General features: G+C 39.2%; 1 protein-coding gene across 1 annotated transcript; it reads right to left on the bottom strand.

The window, feature by feature from the left end:
- Window positions 1-6,215: 6,215 nt before the first annotated feature.
- oprd1a (opioid receptor, delta 1a) lies at window positions 6,216-17,448 on the bottom strand. The gene is made up of 3 exons (XM_055055954.1): window positions 17,095-17,448; window positions 10,443-10,798; window positions 6,216-10,124 (listed from the first exon to the last, which is right to left on the bottom strand). Exons 1-3 carry the CDS (start codon window positions 17,331-17,333, stop codon window positions 9,595-9,597), a joined length of 1,125 nt encoding a protein of 374 aa, XP_054911929.1. The 5' UTR covers window positions 17,334-17,448; the 3' UTR covers window positions 6,216-9,594.
- Window positions 17,449-18,071: the final 623 nt, after the last annotated feature.

The raw sequence follows: 18,071 nt of genomic DNA, 5'->3' as shown, positions 1-18,071 counted from the left end.
TGATTGGTTGTGAATTTCTTCAGTTGGCAGTAGTAACTCAGGGAGGAGGATCTTCATTTTTTCATAGATTGTTAGTTTCATGTTATACAGCTAGGATTTAGCGACAATTTTAACAAATATGTAAAAAACATTTATTTTCTTAATAAAAGTTACATAGACCCCAGATCTTTACTCTTTCTGCTTTTGAACTCCATATTTTTTGTGGTCTTCACTTTATTAGGATAAGCCCTGACTCACTGGAAACCAACTTTTACAAGTAAGCCAACGAACCCTTTATTCTGAACGGAAAGGAAATTAACTTTGTACATTTAAACCACACACTGGAAATCCAAGACTATGACAAGCTGAGCAGAATGCTGGATCAGCAGAGATCTCTAATCAGGTGTTTTGTCCTTTGAATGGACACAAAAGAAGTAGGACCAAAGGTCCGTCACATTCTGCTCTCAAACGACAAACTTTTCAAAGAAACGCTGAGATGAAAAGGAGCTGATTCAATCTTTAGCTCCCTGTCAGCTTCATATCTGGTAATGAGATCTTTTATAAACGGCAGAAATGAGTTCATCCATTTAAAGAAGGTGCAGCAACACAAAACACTTATGTATAATGTCGGCTCCTTCTCCGTTAGCAAGTGGCCAGGATTTTATAGAATAAAGTTCACACACACACACACACACACACCCACACACACACACACACACACACACACACACCCACACACACCCACACACCCACACACACACCCACACACACACACACACACACACACCCACATACACACACCCACACACACCCACACACACACACACACACACACACACACACACACCACACACACACACACACACACCCACACACACACACACACACACACACACCCACACACACCCACCCACCCACACACACACACACACACACCCACACACACACACACACACACACACACTGTGTTTTCATAGTTGCAGTGCATTTCTTCAGGCAGACATGGAGAAGCAAATGTTTCACTTCATTAAAGTACAAACCAGTGTCCTTTGAGTGACACAATTGTTCTTTTAATATTTCACTATATTCTGGCACATAAAGCAGTTTTCTTTTTCTTAAAGCTAATAATGAGGTACATAGTGTCACCTCATCATTCTGCTGCACATGTGCTGCACAGAAGTGACAGGATTTCATAGGAAGTCAGATTAAATACATTTCTTCATGTTCCAACACGTTTCTATATATGCCAGCATGTGACAGCAGCTCTACAGACACATTAAAGGAGAAACAAATGTTTTCACAAAACATTTGTCAAATGTTGCTGACTGTGAGGAAACTGTGCTGCACTAACCAAAAAGTTTGTTTGAAATCAGGATATAAGAGTTTGTTTTAAGTCAATAATTCCATAATGATAATAATAGCAATTACAATAATAAAGTATTCATTCTACTGTTTTTTTTTTCACGTTTAACAAACTATGTAACTCTTAAAAATCTGCCATTATAGCTACTTTTATTATTATTACACTAAGGAATTATTAGTACTTATTAATTAAAACAAGCTTCTATATCTTGCTGAAAAGCTACTTAGAAGCTACTTTTGTCTCATTTCAAGTTTAATTACAAGTTAACTGGTTTAATAAAAACCTTCAGGATCTGGTCTTTTTCCCTTCATCACGAGTTAAACGTTTCAGCCGACTGCTTACGTTCGTCTGCATTGTCTGCAGAAAGAATGGTTCAGATAAATCACGTCTATTGAAAAATGAACGTGACATTCAGGACCAAGATGATTGCATGTAAGCTGCTCGGCGGCACCGCGGCTCAGGCGACGCCAGTTGCCCGGCGGCGCTTTTCCAAATGAGCTGCAGCAGAGAGCAGATGCTGGATGGTTGCACCTCTCATGACTAACTGTCACATTTATTTGTCCACACACATCAGCTCGAGGCTGAACACACACACACACACACACACACTGATTTCACACAAGGACTAATGGCTATGTGTTTACGTAAGAATCTGCACTAACATGATCGCCATTTGCTAAGATAAATGAGTCTTTGTCTTTCTCACCGATGGCAGAAACAACTGAAACTGAAGGTGAAGGCTGCAAGGCAGAAATGATTTTTGAAAAACCAAAAAGTATTTGCTTTGTTTTTAGTTTTTAAATGATACATCGAGAAAATAAATCACCAAGTCTAGCCGTGACATTTCTACACCTGAAGTACATAATTTTCATTAAAAAATATATATATTGTTTTCTTTATTTGTTAAGGCTGTCACCATATCTGTGAAAAGATCCATCTCCTCCATGAGCTGCTACTGCTGTCTAAAGAAATGCAGCGCTCCCGGTCAGAAACAACCAATCAGAGTCAGGAGGAGGGGCCTATCGCTGTCACTCAACTCATGTACGTGCTGCTAAACGTTCTAATGGTTGAGAAGCAGCTGCCACTGTCATCGGTGGCTATGCTAACTAGTTAGAAGCTGTAGCTTAGCAGAAAGCTACGGGTGGGAGTGATATGAGCGCCGTGTACACAAGTGTTATTGGCACAGCAACACCCCTCCCCCTGCCTCTGATTGGTTGTTTCTGACTGAGCGGAAAATTTCTGGCAGCACTGGGAGAAGGCAGAGGAGTTTAATTCTTCTTCATGGAATATTTGTCCTATGCTGTCATGACAAAGTAACAGTTTTAACAAATATGTAAGAAATAAGTATATTTAGTAATAAAAATTACATACTGTAGCAGAGATTTGAAGTTATTTTTACGGTTTTCAATTTCTATTTTACTCAGATGGTGATAATATCTGTCATGTACTGAACCTGTGATCTGCCTTGACAGTCTGTATTACTGATTAAAACACTAAATGGACATAAGGTGAATGGAGTTTTTAACAATCAAACCAACAGTAAGCTTTAATGGACATAATTCCAGTTCAGAAAACTGATATATATCATTAAAAAAAAATAAACAGAAGAAAGGAGCAACTTAAGAACCACAAAAATGTAGAACTGAATTTGTTTGTGTTCCTCAGCTTCATTCTGTTACCTCCGTGATGAAGCACAAAGTCTTAATGAGAAACTTAATGGAGCCAGAAATAACGAGATCTGCATGTTATCGACTCAGAAAGCGTTTCCTTCGCCTCTCTTTGATTCCTCCCTCAGCAGAATGCCGCTCACCTCTTGACGTTCCCGTTCATTTTGCAGAGGTGTAATGTGAGAGTGTGTGTTTGCGTGTGTGTGTGTGCGTGTTCGTGTGTGTGTGGGCATGCATTGTTGTTTGAGCTGTGTGTCCAGGATGGACTGCGGACCCGTCCTGGTTGAGTCTCTGCCTCTCACCCAGTCACAGCGGGAATCAGTCACCAAAACTTTACTTGTTGGAAGAAAAGATGTTTGTTTCTGGACTGTTTAAAGTTCAGACCTTCATCTCTCAGAGATCATTTCAGAAATCTTCATAAACACCATGTGATGTGAGTGGGCAGCTGCAGCCCACTCACATTCCTGCGTTTATAAGACATCAAGGCTGTTTTCAGTGAAACATTGCAGATCTCTTTGTTGTGGAAAAAGCAGTCGGGCTAATTATTAAGTGCCTGCTACCAGGGGATATCTCCATAATTGAATTGTGAGTCTCTCTCCGGCCGGCATTCTGAAGAGCGTCGGGCCTGATATGCTGCCGGTGTCCATGGTGACTCCTGGATTCTGCTCTGCATCTGGAGAGGAGATGCACAGCTGGCGGTTTCATTTTCTGATAGGTGTTGATAGCTCTCCCAGGGATTCAGGAAAGCCTTCAGTCATTTTGGGCCTGTTTATCTGAAACGCCACAGTGAACTTTTCTGAAGCACTCTTTGGCTTTCAACTCAATCACAGTCATGAAGGATGGATTTTTAAATCCCATCAATCTGAAACTATTTACTGCTGCAACCAGGAAATCCAGACAGAGCTGTTCTTTACTAAATATTTAGTCAATTTACTTTTTGTATATAGCTTTGAACAACTTGAAATAATTGTGTTAGGCAATTATTAATAAATGTATCTTTTACATCAGTTAAGTTATTCTGAAACCCAATGCCCTTTGCCTCTCGTTGCCTCCGTCACACTCATTTCTAAATCTGACAGTATTCATTTTTTTACAGCCACAACCTGAATTGACTCGTCAATTTGTCAAGAATATTAGATGGAATCATCATTACTTTTCCATCGGCTTGGAAGACCGTAAATTACTGAAATCCCCAAATAATTTTTGCTCTAGATTCTGAAGAAAGACAAAACAAACTTAAAAGTAACTTTTGAGCAAGTTTTAGAACCTTGTTTTAATTTTTCAAAAGATTAAAACATTCCTTTGACATTTCATTTTTCTTCTAACAAGACATTTTTTGTAGATTACGAGTTGAATTTTACAACATTTTATAACATGGGAGTTATTGACTTGAAATTCAAAAATCCCCATTATTAACTCTTTCTGCTTCCTGAAAAGTGACTTGTGAATTAGTTTAGTCTCATTTCAAGTGAACTAAGACATTTGCACTGGACATGAGACCAGAAATACTTGTTAATATTTTGAGGTTTTTTCAGGTCTTTAGAATAATATTGATGCAATCAAGAAAGAGATTCAGCAATTAGTGAGTTTTCAGCAAATAATTTGGAGTTGCAGAAAATAAAAAAAGTCCACAAATAATAAACCTTGAATGGTCAAAGATTCACTGTATGCAAGAATCGAATGGAGACCTGAATGCACATGACAGCAGATTCTTCTTTAAGAGTGTAAAATCAAGGTCCAGAAAAAGATCATGTCATCCGTGCAGCAGTTGAAACCTAAAGTCTGGTCGATAATTTGGATTTACGTGTGAAATCACACACACACAAAAACTGTCAAAGAACAAATTGCCGTTCGATTTTGAATACTGATCCCTGTAGTTTACAGAAACAGATAAAACACTCGAATAGCTCTGAGTCCAAAGACAGTTTTATTTCCTCTTCGGCGTCAGTGATGCAATGATGCACCTTAAAAGACGGAAACATTTTAAGAGCACAGACGCTAATCTGCTCGCAAATGAACTGCAGACGTGAGATGAGAATGAGGAAATCGACCTTAATGGCACAATTTAAGTCAGAATGTGCACAAGGCCAAACACGCCATCTGCCACCGGAGTTTTCTCCATCAGCTACTGACAAACGACAAGGAAAGAGAGAAAATCATCAAGAGTGCAGAGATGCATGGAAACCAAGCAACTCCTACCGACGACTCTACTGCAGAGCCTCAGTGCACCGAATAACAGGCTTCATACCATCCAACCAGAAAATGTTAGCTTGCAGTCATCTCATAATTCAGCCAGCACAAAAGCCTATGACAGAAACAAGCGTTCACACACACTCACATGCTAAACTACCACATGCTATTATCAGGTGATTCAAAGTAAAGGTTTAAACTGATTCCCTTCTGCTAATCTTTTAGAGAATGCTCATTGACTAACAGCTTAGCTAACAGCTTAGCTAACAGCAACGTTTCTGTTGTCTTCACAAGCTAAAGTTAGCATTTTAGCATCTCAAAGTTGTTTCACTCATCCAATCGTTCATTTGAATCAGCTACTAACTTCAGTATCAGTTTAGTTGACTCTCCTATGTTTGATGGTAACATGTCCGTCTCTGAGGGGTTTTTTTGTTGTTGTTGATGCATTGCATAGTGCAGGTCTTATTCTAGTACAGCCTCTTTGTTTCATAAGTTCAAATCTAAAAACTTGGAAATAGAAAACCATTCGCATTTTCATTTGGATGCAGATTTGGAACAGATTTGAAAAGGATTTGAAGAGGTCTTAGGAAGACCTACAGTAGCCTACCTATTATTGAAAGCTATCTCATACACTTATCATTACGGGATTTTGGAATTGGAGAGGAGGCACCAAGTCTTTATCTATCCTGAATGGTTTGAACCAGCAACAGAAACAGTCAGTGGTAATAGAGCGATTGGTTTTTGACACTATTTCAAAACACAGAAACTAAAAGCAGTCCACTCACAATTAGCTAAAGAATCATTTGGGTGTTATCTATTCACTAGTTAACTCTGAAAATGCGGAAGAGAAAAGCACACAGAAAGACTAAAGATTAATTTCAAAGAGACAGTTAAAGACAGGAAGGATTTCTGGATTCACTGGCAAATATATTCAAATAGTATCTTCCAGAAAACAGAGGAACATTGTCCTCTACATCTACATCAAGCGGTCCTGATACTAAAGACATGAGAAATAATTTATTCTTATTTTTTTATTTGACTTTATTTTTGCAGGACAGAAATCCATTGGGATCATTCATCTTTTTCTCCTGGTCAGGATAAAACAAGATAAATGCAACATCACACCAACTTCAACAATGTCATCAAACTGAATTATTTACAGCAACAAAGTATCAAAGAATAAAACAGAAGTCACAATTAATAGCATACAAATGAAACATACAGCACTGAGGCTTTACCTAAACAAGATATGAGTGAAACCTTTGACGGTCCGATTTTGTCTGAAACTAGAAGAAAAATCTGAGCTGCAAATTTTTCCATCTTGATGAGTCAAAATGGGACGAACTCATCTTGCCTTAAACCGCAGTCAGCTACAAGTCAAGTTGGTACAGCACATTTCAGAACCAGGCAGGACAGAGTGCTTACATCATAAAAATATAACACAGTAAACAAACAGTAAACATTACATTTTGTTAAATCTCATCATCAAGAAAATATACATCAAATATATTGATTGGCGTTCCAGTTCTTATTAGCTCTAAACAGATGGTCTGTGTGTTTTGGAGTTCAGTGAACATGGAGTTGATAAATGTCCCTAAACTTGCTTTGTATTTGAAGACACACCAGAGCTTCATTCTGCGAATGCAGAGGGAGGCAATGAGGTAAGTGAGTCCATCTCTCGCAAATATCGATCAGGTCAACATCAAGTCGTGTTTGTATTGGATCTTAAGCATCTTAAGATCGATGCCACAGTTTCAGATTCACCCTTGAAGTTTTTATTTATTTTCGTGTTGTGGTTTCTTAAACTCTATCTCAAAAAAGATTTGTTCGATTTGCTCTCTAATGATCTATTTTTTATTTTTTTGCATTTTATATTCTTTTTGTTTTCCATTGTTTCTGTTTCACGTGTCATTGAAATAGAAACCTGGACCAAATTCTCTCCTATATTTGAAAAAAGAAAAAACTTCCCAAACCTAAAATGCGAAAGGTTTGATGAATTGCCAAATATAAATCAAAAACATTGATGTCAGAGTTGTACCCTGGAATTACCTGGTGTTGGGCTTATTCTATAAAATGTAAATATATCCTTTTTTTCTGTGCTGCAGGGTTATGTGGTTTAACAGACGCAGCTGCAGTTACTGGATAAAAGACCAGTGAGAGTTTAATTACCTCTGGCCAACCGGATGGAGAGGATGGCAAGCAGAGTGAGAGATGAAGGAAACGTTTCCATTAGCTGCGATTCCATTACAAACATGAGAAAAAAATGTCCAATGTGTCAAAAAACTACAATTCCACAATTGTTTACTTTAATTAAGAACCGATAAAAAAACCCTATAAATAAGTCATTAATACTTAATTATAGTGGCATCAAGTTGTTGATCATGTGACTCGCGTTTCCATTGCATGTTTGATACAGCCAAAAAAAAACACGTCATCCTCACACCAACTCTTTTTAAGGTAAAATGATGGAGTTTTTCCAAATCGGTATGTTTACATTAAGCAAATAGATATTCAAAATATCAAAATGTGCAATTATATGGTTGATAGAAATGCAGCCACTGGAAGTGACGAGGTTGAGATTTATATATTAGAAGGACAGTTTAGGCTTTTAGGCCATTAGAGGACAGACATGTGATTTAGAATATGGAGCTCAGCCACAGGAGGAGAGGAAGATCACCGAGAAAACGAGACTCATGAATGTAGCGAACAACAACATTCGGTTTCAAAAGAATTAATGCAAATGATTCAGTCCAGTGGTCCCTTCAGGAAGCATCCAACAGAAGAAGAACTTGCATCCTGTTTGGTACCGTTAGCCTGAAAAAAACCATCTGTATTCATAATATAGAGAACATTACATTATTTCAGGAAGAAATTTGAATTTGTAAAGGTTACGTGCTCTGAGAGACATTCACCCAACAAAGGCAGCAATGGTCACAGAATGAACGGCTATGGACTCTACAGCACACGATGCGGTAACACAAGCAAACCAACCACATGGCGTACATTTACATCTCATGTTCTATTTATTGTCTCCATATCTGAGCCAGTGTGAAAGTCCAACACAGTTTCTGTAGGCTGTTCTTACACATGAAGTCTCTTAACTCGGATTCTCAAATTTTTCTGCGTGAAATAAACAGAAAGCAGCAAAATCGAAACACTCAGAGAGACGAAAGGAGAACCAATCACAAAACATCTGCGTTTCTCTTAAAGTAACTTAAGATTCAATTGTTTTAATGCAAACGTTCACATAGTCGTTCCACCTTTTCATAAGTTAATTACAGGCCCTGCAATTAAAATTTTATTGACTCCCACCACTGGTCTTAATGCCAACAAAGTGAAAATGGAGAAAAGTGAAAGTAGTCTTACTACTTTAGAAAGGCTACATACTAGCTCATGTGTGTTTAATGTCTCCCAAACGTCTCTCTCTGTTGTCATAATTTAAACTCTGAGCTTTCAGGAAAACCCAAATTTAGCTGGATTTGACGACTTCAACAAACAGTCGTGTGAAGCATGTCGGCTCAGCTGAAGTCATCATTCGTCACCTCCGTCTCCGCTGGCTCCGGTCTGATTGAGGAAGCTGAATTTCCCGGAGTGAGTCATCGCTTCAGAGAGCGCCGCGCCACTTTTCACAAGTGTCCAACAGAGCGAGACAGACCTCAGAGTTTCTTTTTCTAATTACTGGTGTGGAGTAAAATTGGCTGCCTCTGAAGTACTAGACTGCAGACGTTAAGCCGTTGTTGTGGTCGAGGCTGTCAGTGGTGGTCTCCAGTGGACAGCTGAGGACCAACGAATTTTGATCTCAAAGTGGGTCTATAGACATCCAGACACAGAAGTTCTGTGACATGTATCCTTCCATCTAATTTGAAATTGATTGTACTTCTATATATTCAGCAAGAAACACTTTAAAATCATTTAATCACTCGTTCTGGTGCAGCGCAGTTCGTTGTGGCCTCCTTTAGATCAAATCTGTTCAGGCAGAGGACTCTTCCACTGAGCCATCGTTGGTTTGGTGCGTCATGTATTTCTCACTTTGTTAATGTAAAAAAAAACAAACACTGAAGCAGTTTTTTTCTGATGTGGTTGTTTCACCTGCCAATGCAATCGTTGAAATCCTCTTAAGTGTACCAGCTGCTGCTGTTGTCTTGAACTCTCCTACCGTCTTATTCTGAGATAAAAACTAAGAACATTCTGCTTCATGATCTTACTGTGGGATGATGGGCTTTGGACAATCTGTCAAAGTCAGACACTGTTTTTGACTGTGAGCTCAGACATTCCTGCTGATTTTACCCTCACTGGGCATCAAAACTCTGTGGTGGAGATCAGGGTTTCCTGTGACTGTGGATCTTGATGGATTGTGCTCACATTGGAGCGAAGAGGGACCCTCTCCTCGGCTAGTCATGCAGGCTTCCTTCCCGCCTCGGTCGGAGCAAAGACGGACACCGGCTCCCGGGTGGTGTTGCGGGCGCTGGTCACGCTGTTCTGCTCCATGCGGGCCCGGCAGGGCAGGCAGAAATCCCTGAAGCAACGCTTAAAATTTTCATCCAAAAAGGCGTAGAGGACAGGATTAAGACTGCTGTTGGTGTAGCCCAAGGCGATGCACAAGTGCCAGCTGGCTATGACAAAAGGATTTCTGGTGTTGATCTCCACCATCGTCCTCACGATGATAAAGATCTGGATGGGGGTCCAGCAGACGATGAAGGCTGCCACCACCACCAGGACCATGCGGGTGATTCGCCGCATGTTGCGGTCTTTCTCCTTGGAGCCCGAGAGCAGACGGACGCTCCTCAGACGCAGGATCATCAGGCCGTAGCAAACAGTGATGACCATCACAGGGACCACAAAGGCGAAAATAAAAACACAGATCTTGGTCACGGTGTCCCAGTACCAGTCAGGGTCAGGAAATTTCAACATGCATGTAATGTTACCTGAAAGAGAACGGGAGGGAAAAATCGATTTGATGGACTTAAAGCTTTAAGGTGGACCAGAGTTCGTTTTTTAGTTTGCATCAGAATTGGATTATGTGGTCACACTTCCTCAAACGTTTGTTTGCATAGAACTGAAGTTTGATTCAAGCAGACTAAACAGGGCTGGTGTGAATTTATTTATGAGCACCACTATTCCCATTAGCTTAAGTGCCTCCAGTGCCAATAATACCAGAAAATTAATTACCATTAAGAACAACAATAACTAACGCTTCAAGAAATCTAAAATGTCATTAATAGTGAAAGAGACCGTTTCCCTACCAGCCTCGTTCACTCTGGTCACAGCCATAACCATGATCGGCACCCCAATCGCGGACGACAGGACCCATATCAAGACGTTGATCATCTTAGCCTTGACCGGTGTCCGAAAGCCCAACGCCTTGACGGGATGGCACACGGCGATGTAGCGGTCCACACTCATCATAGTGAGGGTGAAGATACTGGTGAACATGTTGTAGTAGTCAATGGCAATGATGAGCTTGCACAGAGCCTGTCCAAAGGGCCAGGTGTTCATCAGGTACTTTGCACTCTGGAAAGGCAGCGTGCTGGTGGCCAAGGCATCAGCCAGGGCCAGGTTAAAGATGTAGATGTTTGTGGCTGTCTTCATCTTGGTGTATCTGGTTGGAACAAAAATGGATACAAGAAAAAGAGAAAGGTTAAATCAAGCAGCAATCTTACAATAGTTGGTTATGGAGTGTAGGACAAACATTGAGGGACAGTTTGGGAGGATCGATCTCTGTATAGCATCTTTTGATGTCTTATAATTATATTTATTCTCTGTGCTCACCTCTTTTGTTTGTCAAAAAATCTACAAGTGATCAGAAATTGAGAGCTTGTTCAGGAGCAAAACATTGGACTTTGAGCTTTAAAAAACATGTGGAGATGAAGCCGCCGCCATCTGGTCGAAGGGTCAGGAGGAATGTTCAAATCAAATTTAGAAAAGGTCACACCGACTTTCTGGCTTTAAGGGTTTTCTTAAGTTTTCAGACTGAAATTTCAGTAACACATGGAATAACACGTTATGAATTATGTTACAATATCAACTTACTAGAAACAATATAAATTCAGCATTGTCTATGCAGAAGCTTACATGTTTAAAAGTATTCATTTAGATTTTTCCATCTGGGAAAAGGATTAAATGTGTCAAGACCTTTTTTGTTACTGAGCTGTGATTTAAGAACAAGCATCTTGTGTAATTTAACATTTTGACTTTAGAAAACAAATTGGAAAAAACTCTCAATTGCCAATAAAATATTTTGCTGCTAGGATGAGGCGTTTTTTCTGCTCAATCAAACTTTATTTCACAAAACTGCAATCGAAGGACTTGTTTCACATCGCATGCGTCACATGATCACTGCCACCGGCGCAAAGAAGACACCAGGAAGTAGCCAGAGGGTGAAGGTTTGATGACCTCACTGTGTGAACAAACTTATTCACCTGTGATTTTAACTGCGTTTGCGATTCGACAAAAACACCACAATCGCAAACTTGCACTTCTTAAACATTTGCAGAATGTAGACAAATGTTTGCACACATTTGGAATGGAAATGTAGCTTCTGTTTGATTTTTAGAACTCAGTCGTCCCTTTTGACCTTCCTCTGGTCTCTGGACACCAGGAATCAGTTTGCCATTTGTCACACTCCTCTATTGCTTATGGGTTTTTTTCCCAACAAGTTGATCACTACAGATTTATTCTTTCTTGTTCTGATTCATCACCTCTAAATTTCCAGAGTCCTCGATAAGGACCTTTCGTCTTGTCGTCATAAAAGTACCTCTGCTGTCCTTAGGCAATCTCATTTCTTACTGTGGATGCCCACTGAATTGACTTCAAACGGAGGCCACTTCATTCTGAACTTTATGAGCAATCGACTTCATTTTCTTCTAACAAGCGTGGCAGCGGGAATGTGGAGGACCGAACACCTCCAAGGAGTTATTGGTGCTGCAGACTTAACCTGCATTTAGAGCGGGCCGTCCCCAGAGATGCCAGTGTGAGCCTTTCCACTAGCAATCAGACCAAGGGCTCTCAGCAGCGCCACCGCCCAATGCCCAATCCACACTGACGTGAGGATCCATGCAGATCTGCTATAAATAGTGCTTGTACACATTTTAGTGTTTGGAAACGGGCATCTGAGCGAAGGCCAGAATCCAAAATTTATGAGGCTTCGCTTATTTACATGCAGCCAGGGGAAAACGACTTACGAATGGATGTTTTTTTTTGTTGTTGTTTGTTTTGTTTTGAGGGGTTTTTTTTTTCATAAAAAAGCTTCTGATTTGAATCATCTCAGATTGAAATGTCATTCACACCTAATGGTTTATTATTCCGGATCTTTTCCATTCTGTGTGTTTTCCTAGGCCGTCATGTTTACCTGCAAAAATGTTCATTTTGCTTATGTCAGTAGCTTTGGGTTGGATTTTATTTGATTTTGATTTCATTACCTTCTCAGAGGTGATATAACAGACTGCTTGTTGCACAAATATCAGAGCTCACATCTGCAGCAGTTACATAACCTCGCTGATGCATTAGCCAAATAAGACATTTATTTATAATGAAGGTCAAATGCTTAATGGTAAAGTTTAAAAATTTCTCACCAAGATTCAGTTAGAAGCTTTTAAGCAGTAAATATATTCCCAGCTAGTTGATAGCTGGTGTTCATCCATCATATTAGAAGGACAGAGTTACTGAAGCACTAATCTGGGAGTAAAGTCACACCAGACTGCACAAGAAAAACAATAATAATTTAACTAACCAGTTAATTGCTATTCATTCAAACTCTTATGACACAAATACAGCACTAAGCGTGAGGCCGAGGTAAAAACTCGCAAAGTAGTTCATGCCTGCAATTCTCACCATATTGTATAAGAAAAGCAGCCATATTGGATCCGGGTTTTGTTTGTGTTTGTTGAAGTGGGAACATAAAAAAAAAAAAATTGTACCTACAAATACAGATAAAAGTAAAAATGATGTGGAAAAATGACGGCTGCCTGAATCTAAGCCGAGAGCTCAGAAGCTAACAGCAGCCGTTGTATTTTTACTTCCCCTTTTTACTTTGACAACCTCGTTTTACTTAATTATTTCGTCTGTCTTTGTCTATATAATGATGGTTTCTGTTTTACAGGATAAACTTCATAACTTCCAACTTTGCAACACAGGGAGGAAAAAAAAAACTCGTGTTTCTCTTCAAACTGTCATTACGAACAAAATAATAACCGATAACTCAAACCAGCAACCAATTAGTTAACCACACATTTCTGTTTGTTCGTTTGTTTGTTTTGCTCATTACTTCTTCTATTTGTTTTTTTTTTTTCACTCTGTTTTTATTGACTGCAAGGCCCTTTGTGATGCTTTCATTGTGCAAAGTATAACTAAAGGCTAATGGATTCAATCACTAACAAGTCCTCTCATGTGATTTTCATGTGAAATTCATTGGATTTGTTTTTTTCCTGTGCAGTACTTATGTGACCTGCAGCGGCTTGTCGAGGAGAGTTTTTCACCGCTGGACGACTGGATCCTGTTGGACAGGAAACCACTGCAACGTGACCAGAAAGATGTTTTTTCTTTCTTTGCTTATACTGAAGAAAATGTAGACACAAGGTTTCATTTGAACTATTTCTGCCTTTACTTTTCAACAAACATTCACCTTTCTCTCCTGCATCAGCTAATTATTAAATATTCTTCGTTGTGACTCATATATTTTCAGGCTTCCTTATATGCATTTTTATGGCAGTACATTTGCACTGTGTGGCAGATTGATTGATGATAATTATGACCTGGCAGCATGCGTTGCACCAGTCTTCATAAATCTACAGAAAGTACAGTTTTGAGGATTTAATCAGTCTTTCACAACAGTTTTTAAAACTGTTTTTAAAACTAAATATTCTGTAGACAGACTGGCTATTAGAAATTGAAATATTAAAAAAGGTTTTGTTCTTTCTTGGTTTAATATTTCCTAACAGTCCTTTTTTTTTGCTAAAAGGCTTCAAAACTTAAAAAAATAAATAAAAAACTAAATTTGAGCAATTGCGGTTTCTTATCAAGTCTTTCTGACTCGAAAAAATATTATATTCAAGGTTTTTCATTTCTTTTGTGTATTTATTTGTTGGGCTTTGAACTGGAATAAAATGATAATTTTTTCATTTTTATTGGGATGTTTTTTATAATCTAGAAAACCTAATGAAAAAGCACAATTGATCCAATTTTGTAAAGACTAATTTGTTTATTAAATGTTCCTTTAAATTCTATAATTATAATTTCATCTCTTTTCTGGTCTAAGACATTTTTGCCAAGATATTTTAGCAAAATAAACAAAACCAGAAAAAAGGAATCACCACACCTTTATGGGTAAAAGATGACTAAGGCCACAAAATACATTTTACAAAGAATGACAGGCCATTATTTTTAGAAGGTGATGATTTTCTTTTCTTGCAGATCATTTCCAAGGTCACATTAGAAACAAATTTGGTCAGATTTAGGAAATGATTCTGGATTTAAAAAAATCTCCATCACATTTTTAGGGGTTTTGTACACAGGGCCTCATTTTACTTGAACTAGAATGATGAAAATCAAACAATAGTGGTTACATTTTCTTTGCTTATTTTCTGCTGCTGTATTCGACTTGTACCAGTTTACTCTGCCAGACAAATCAGACCTCAGAAAGAATTAGTTCATTCTGTATGTGATTTAGGCAAGCAGATAAATGGGTGAAAATTATCTAGTCAAGAGTTTGAGAACAAATGTCTGACATCAAAGATCCAGGATCAGATTGTTTTCTCTAAAAGAAACTCATTAGCATGTTTCTAACCCACATCATTTATCACCATCATGACCCTCCTTTGGTCCTTCTTTTGTGTTTTGTTTCACACACAATTTTCACTCAGACCTCAGAAAAACAGAGAATCATTTCAAGTATTTGAATTTTCAGAAATGCGTGTTTGTTTCTTTTGTTTTTTCCTTCCTCATTTCCTCTGCAGATCTTGGCTTTCGTCTCTTTTTCCAGTAAAATGCCACCAGCAGCTGATCTGACAGTTTGTTTCTGCTGCCAGGTCCTGCTGCTTCTCCTCCTGTTTGCCTGTCCGCTGAGACCGCAGCGTTAGAAAATAAATCTGACCGCCCTTCTGATGTGCTGGCAGGACCAGCCAGTCGGAGTAGATCGGTTAACGGAGCCTGTTTCTAAACAGCATCCTCAGACAATTACGTTTTATGATCTTTTCATGAGAGAGTGTATTGCAGTGTGTTGTCAATGTTTCAATAAATTCCAATTAATGAACTTAAGTAAACAAAACTGTCAGTATTATTGGAAACTTTCTGTTCACTATTTCAACTGTTTAATGAGAAAACTTCATTCAGTTTATTAATATAAATCCAAAGTTTTTCATTATGTGGCATCCTGAAGAAAATTTTCTCTTGTGTTTTTCAAGAACAGTATTTGTGTTTGTGGTGCTAAGATTGCTTTCTATACAGAAGAAATTGTTTTTCAGCTAATTTCTTAAATATTTTCGTCATTACGATACAGCAAATATTACGATACAACTCATGGCCCTCTCTGGGTGGCTGATGATGAAGTCTCTTCATCATCACATGTTCTTGATGAAGAGAGTTCATCCAGGAACAATAGGATCCAATGCATGCACACAAATGCACATCGTGATGTAATAAGATGAGATTAAATTCAGGAATATTTCCTTTCACTTCCTGCACAAACCCAATCCAACCAGTCAGGCTGTTGAGGTCAGAGTGGCAGGTGCTGCTGAGCAACTTCTAATACAAATGCATTTTTCTCACATCGAAAAGGTTTTATTTTTAGTATTTTTTTATTTTATTTTCTTGTAAGATTTTTCTTTTCCTTTCATCTTGACATTAGATAAATAAATCAGAGTTGGTTAATAGTACAGAACTTTCTGTTTCCCTGGGTTGTGACTGTAATGGGACACACACCTCCTGTGAGCCACTGATCAGCAGGACTCGTGTTCATCCTGCCTACAGATGCAGTGAGCAGAGGAAGGTCGCGGCACGCTGTTAAGGAAATGCAGCAAAGAGATGATTGTTGGGGGTCACCGTGTCTCCATAACAACCAGCAGACACTGTTCAAATGCCAGCTGGGTGTGAGAAGAAAAATCTGGCATTTCTATCCTACCTTAGAAAAAAAAAATGGAACCATGAGGAAGTTGTGAAACTCTACTGGGAGTTTGACCAGCGCTGCTGACTGCTTTGGTCAGGTCAGATGAAGAGTTTTTCAGTCAGAATAAATCAGAGAATCACATCTTGAAAATCTCCTCATCCTGTTTTGTTTGTTACAACAAATTCATGACTGGATCTGCTGGGTTTCCTTAAATGGAGACGCTTTAACCAATTTTGAATAATCCAATCAGTTGAAATACATCTGATTACATTAAAATCATTATTTTCATTAAGTGCCTAGAGATGACATTTGGAGCTATTTAAGTAAATTAAATTGAACAAAATTTTGTGCCGTGGGTCAAAGTCTTCTCTCAGAGATCCCTGAGGATGCAGTTACCCTATAATGTTTGAAATAATACTGTGGTCAACTCTTCCAGTTACATGACAATGAGCCATAATTGGGTATTTTAACAAGTTGATTTAATACATATGGCCACTTTAACACAGAAAAGGTTCATCAGACTCAAAATTAACGTTCTTTCATCATCATTAAAGACCTTATTCCTGCAGAACAGATGAGAGGAGACACTGAAGAGATCTGTCTGAGGGCTCCAGCCACAGGAAAGCAGTTTTAATGAGACACCAGAGGTTTTCAAGGACTATTTCATTAAATGGACTCAAATTAATAAATTGGAAAAGCTGGACATTTTCTGACTTCAAATAAAAAATCCCACATTTTTAAGTGAATAGTTTTCATCCCATTTCCGATCACTTTATACACACGCCACTCATACTTACCTGATCACTCCGTACATGACGAGGACGTTGCCCAGCAGACCCACGACGCAAATGACCGAGTAAAGCGCCGTGATGGACACAGCGATGACCATACCCCCGGCGCCCCTCACCGGGCTGCCGGGCTCCGTGGCGTTCAGCCCGGCCAGCTCCTCCGGGAAGGTGACGTTAAAGGGGATGACGGAGTACAGGTCGGACAGAGAGAGCTGCGCTGCGGCTCCGGGGACCGTGTGGGGCTCCATGTCCGCCTGGTCACTGCTGACTGTCGGGATCTAACGCCACAAGTGACGGAAGCAAAGAAAACCACAAAACAGAAGCAGAAATGAAAAAGAGATGTTCTTCTTTCCCTCCTCTCACTCCAGAATCCTAGAGGAACAGAAAGATGTCCTCGAGGCAGCGGCGGGTTTGTGCGCGCGCTGCGCTCCTCCTCTATGGTCCGCCCTCCAGCGCGTGCAGTCAGCAGCTTCTGGTGAAGTTTGGAACAAAGATGAAGAGATATTGTTCTGCAGGCGTTGTTCACCACAACACCATCCATCATCCATCCATCATTCATCCATCATTCATCCATCCATCCATCCATCATTCATCCATCATTCATCCATCCATCCATCCATCCATCATCCATCCATCCATCATTCATTCATTCATCCATCCATCATTCATCCATCCATCCATCATTCATCCATTTATCCATTGAAACCTAAAAATCCACAGAGACTTAGGTTTCATATATAAGCCCTTCTAGCATAAATATGCAATATTTGTTTTAAATATATGGTTTATTTATTTATTAGTGATGTATTTATTTATTCATTTTTATTTTGATCTTTTAAGTAAACTCAGAGCTCAGTTGAAGTGTGTCCAGTCCAAGAGGTCTGCAACCTGCAAGTGGCTCTTTGGACCTTCAGCAGTGGCTCTGTGTAAAAATGATTTCAATAGAATCATCTAATACATTTTTTTCCCCAACTGGCTCTAAAAAT

This window comes from Poeciliopsis prolifica, unplaced genomic scaffold (genome assembly GCF_027474105.1).
Source record: "Poeciliopsis prolifica strain line A6 unplaced genomic scaffold, Auburn_PproV2 SCAFFOLD043, whole genome shotgun sequence".
Taxonomy (NCBI): domain Eukaryota; kingdom Metazoa; phylum Chordata; class Actinopteri; order Cyprinodontiformes; family Poeciliidae; genus Poeciliopsis; species Poeciliopsis prolifica.
This window is presented reverse-complemented; position numbering and strand designations above follow the sequence as displayed.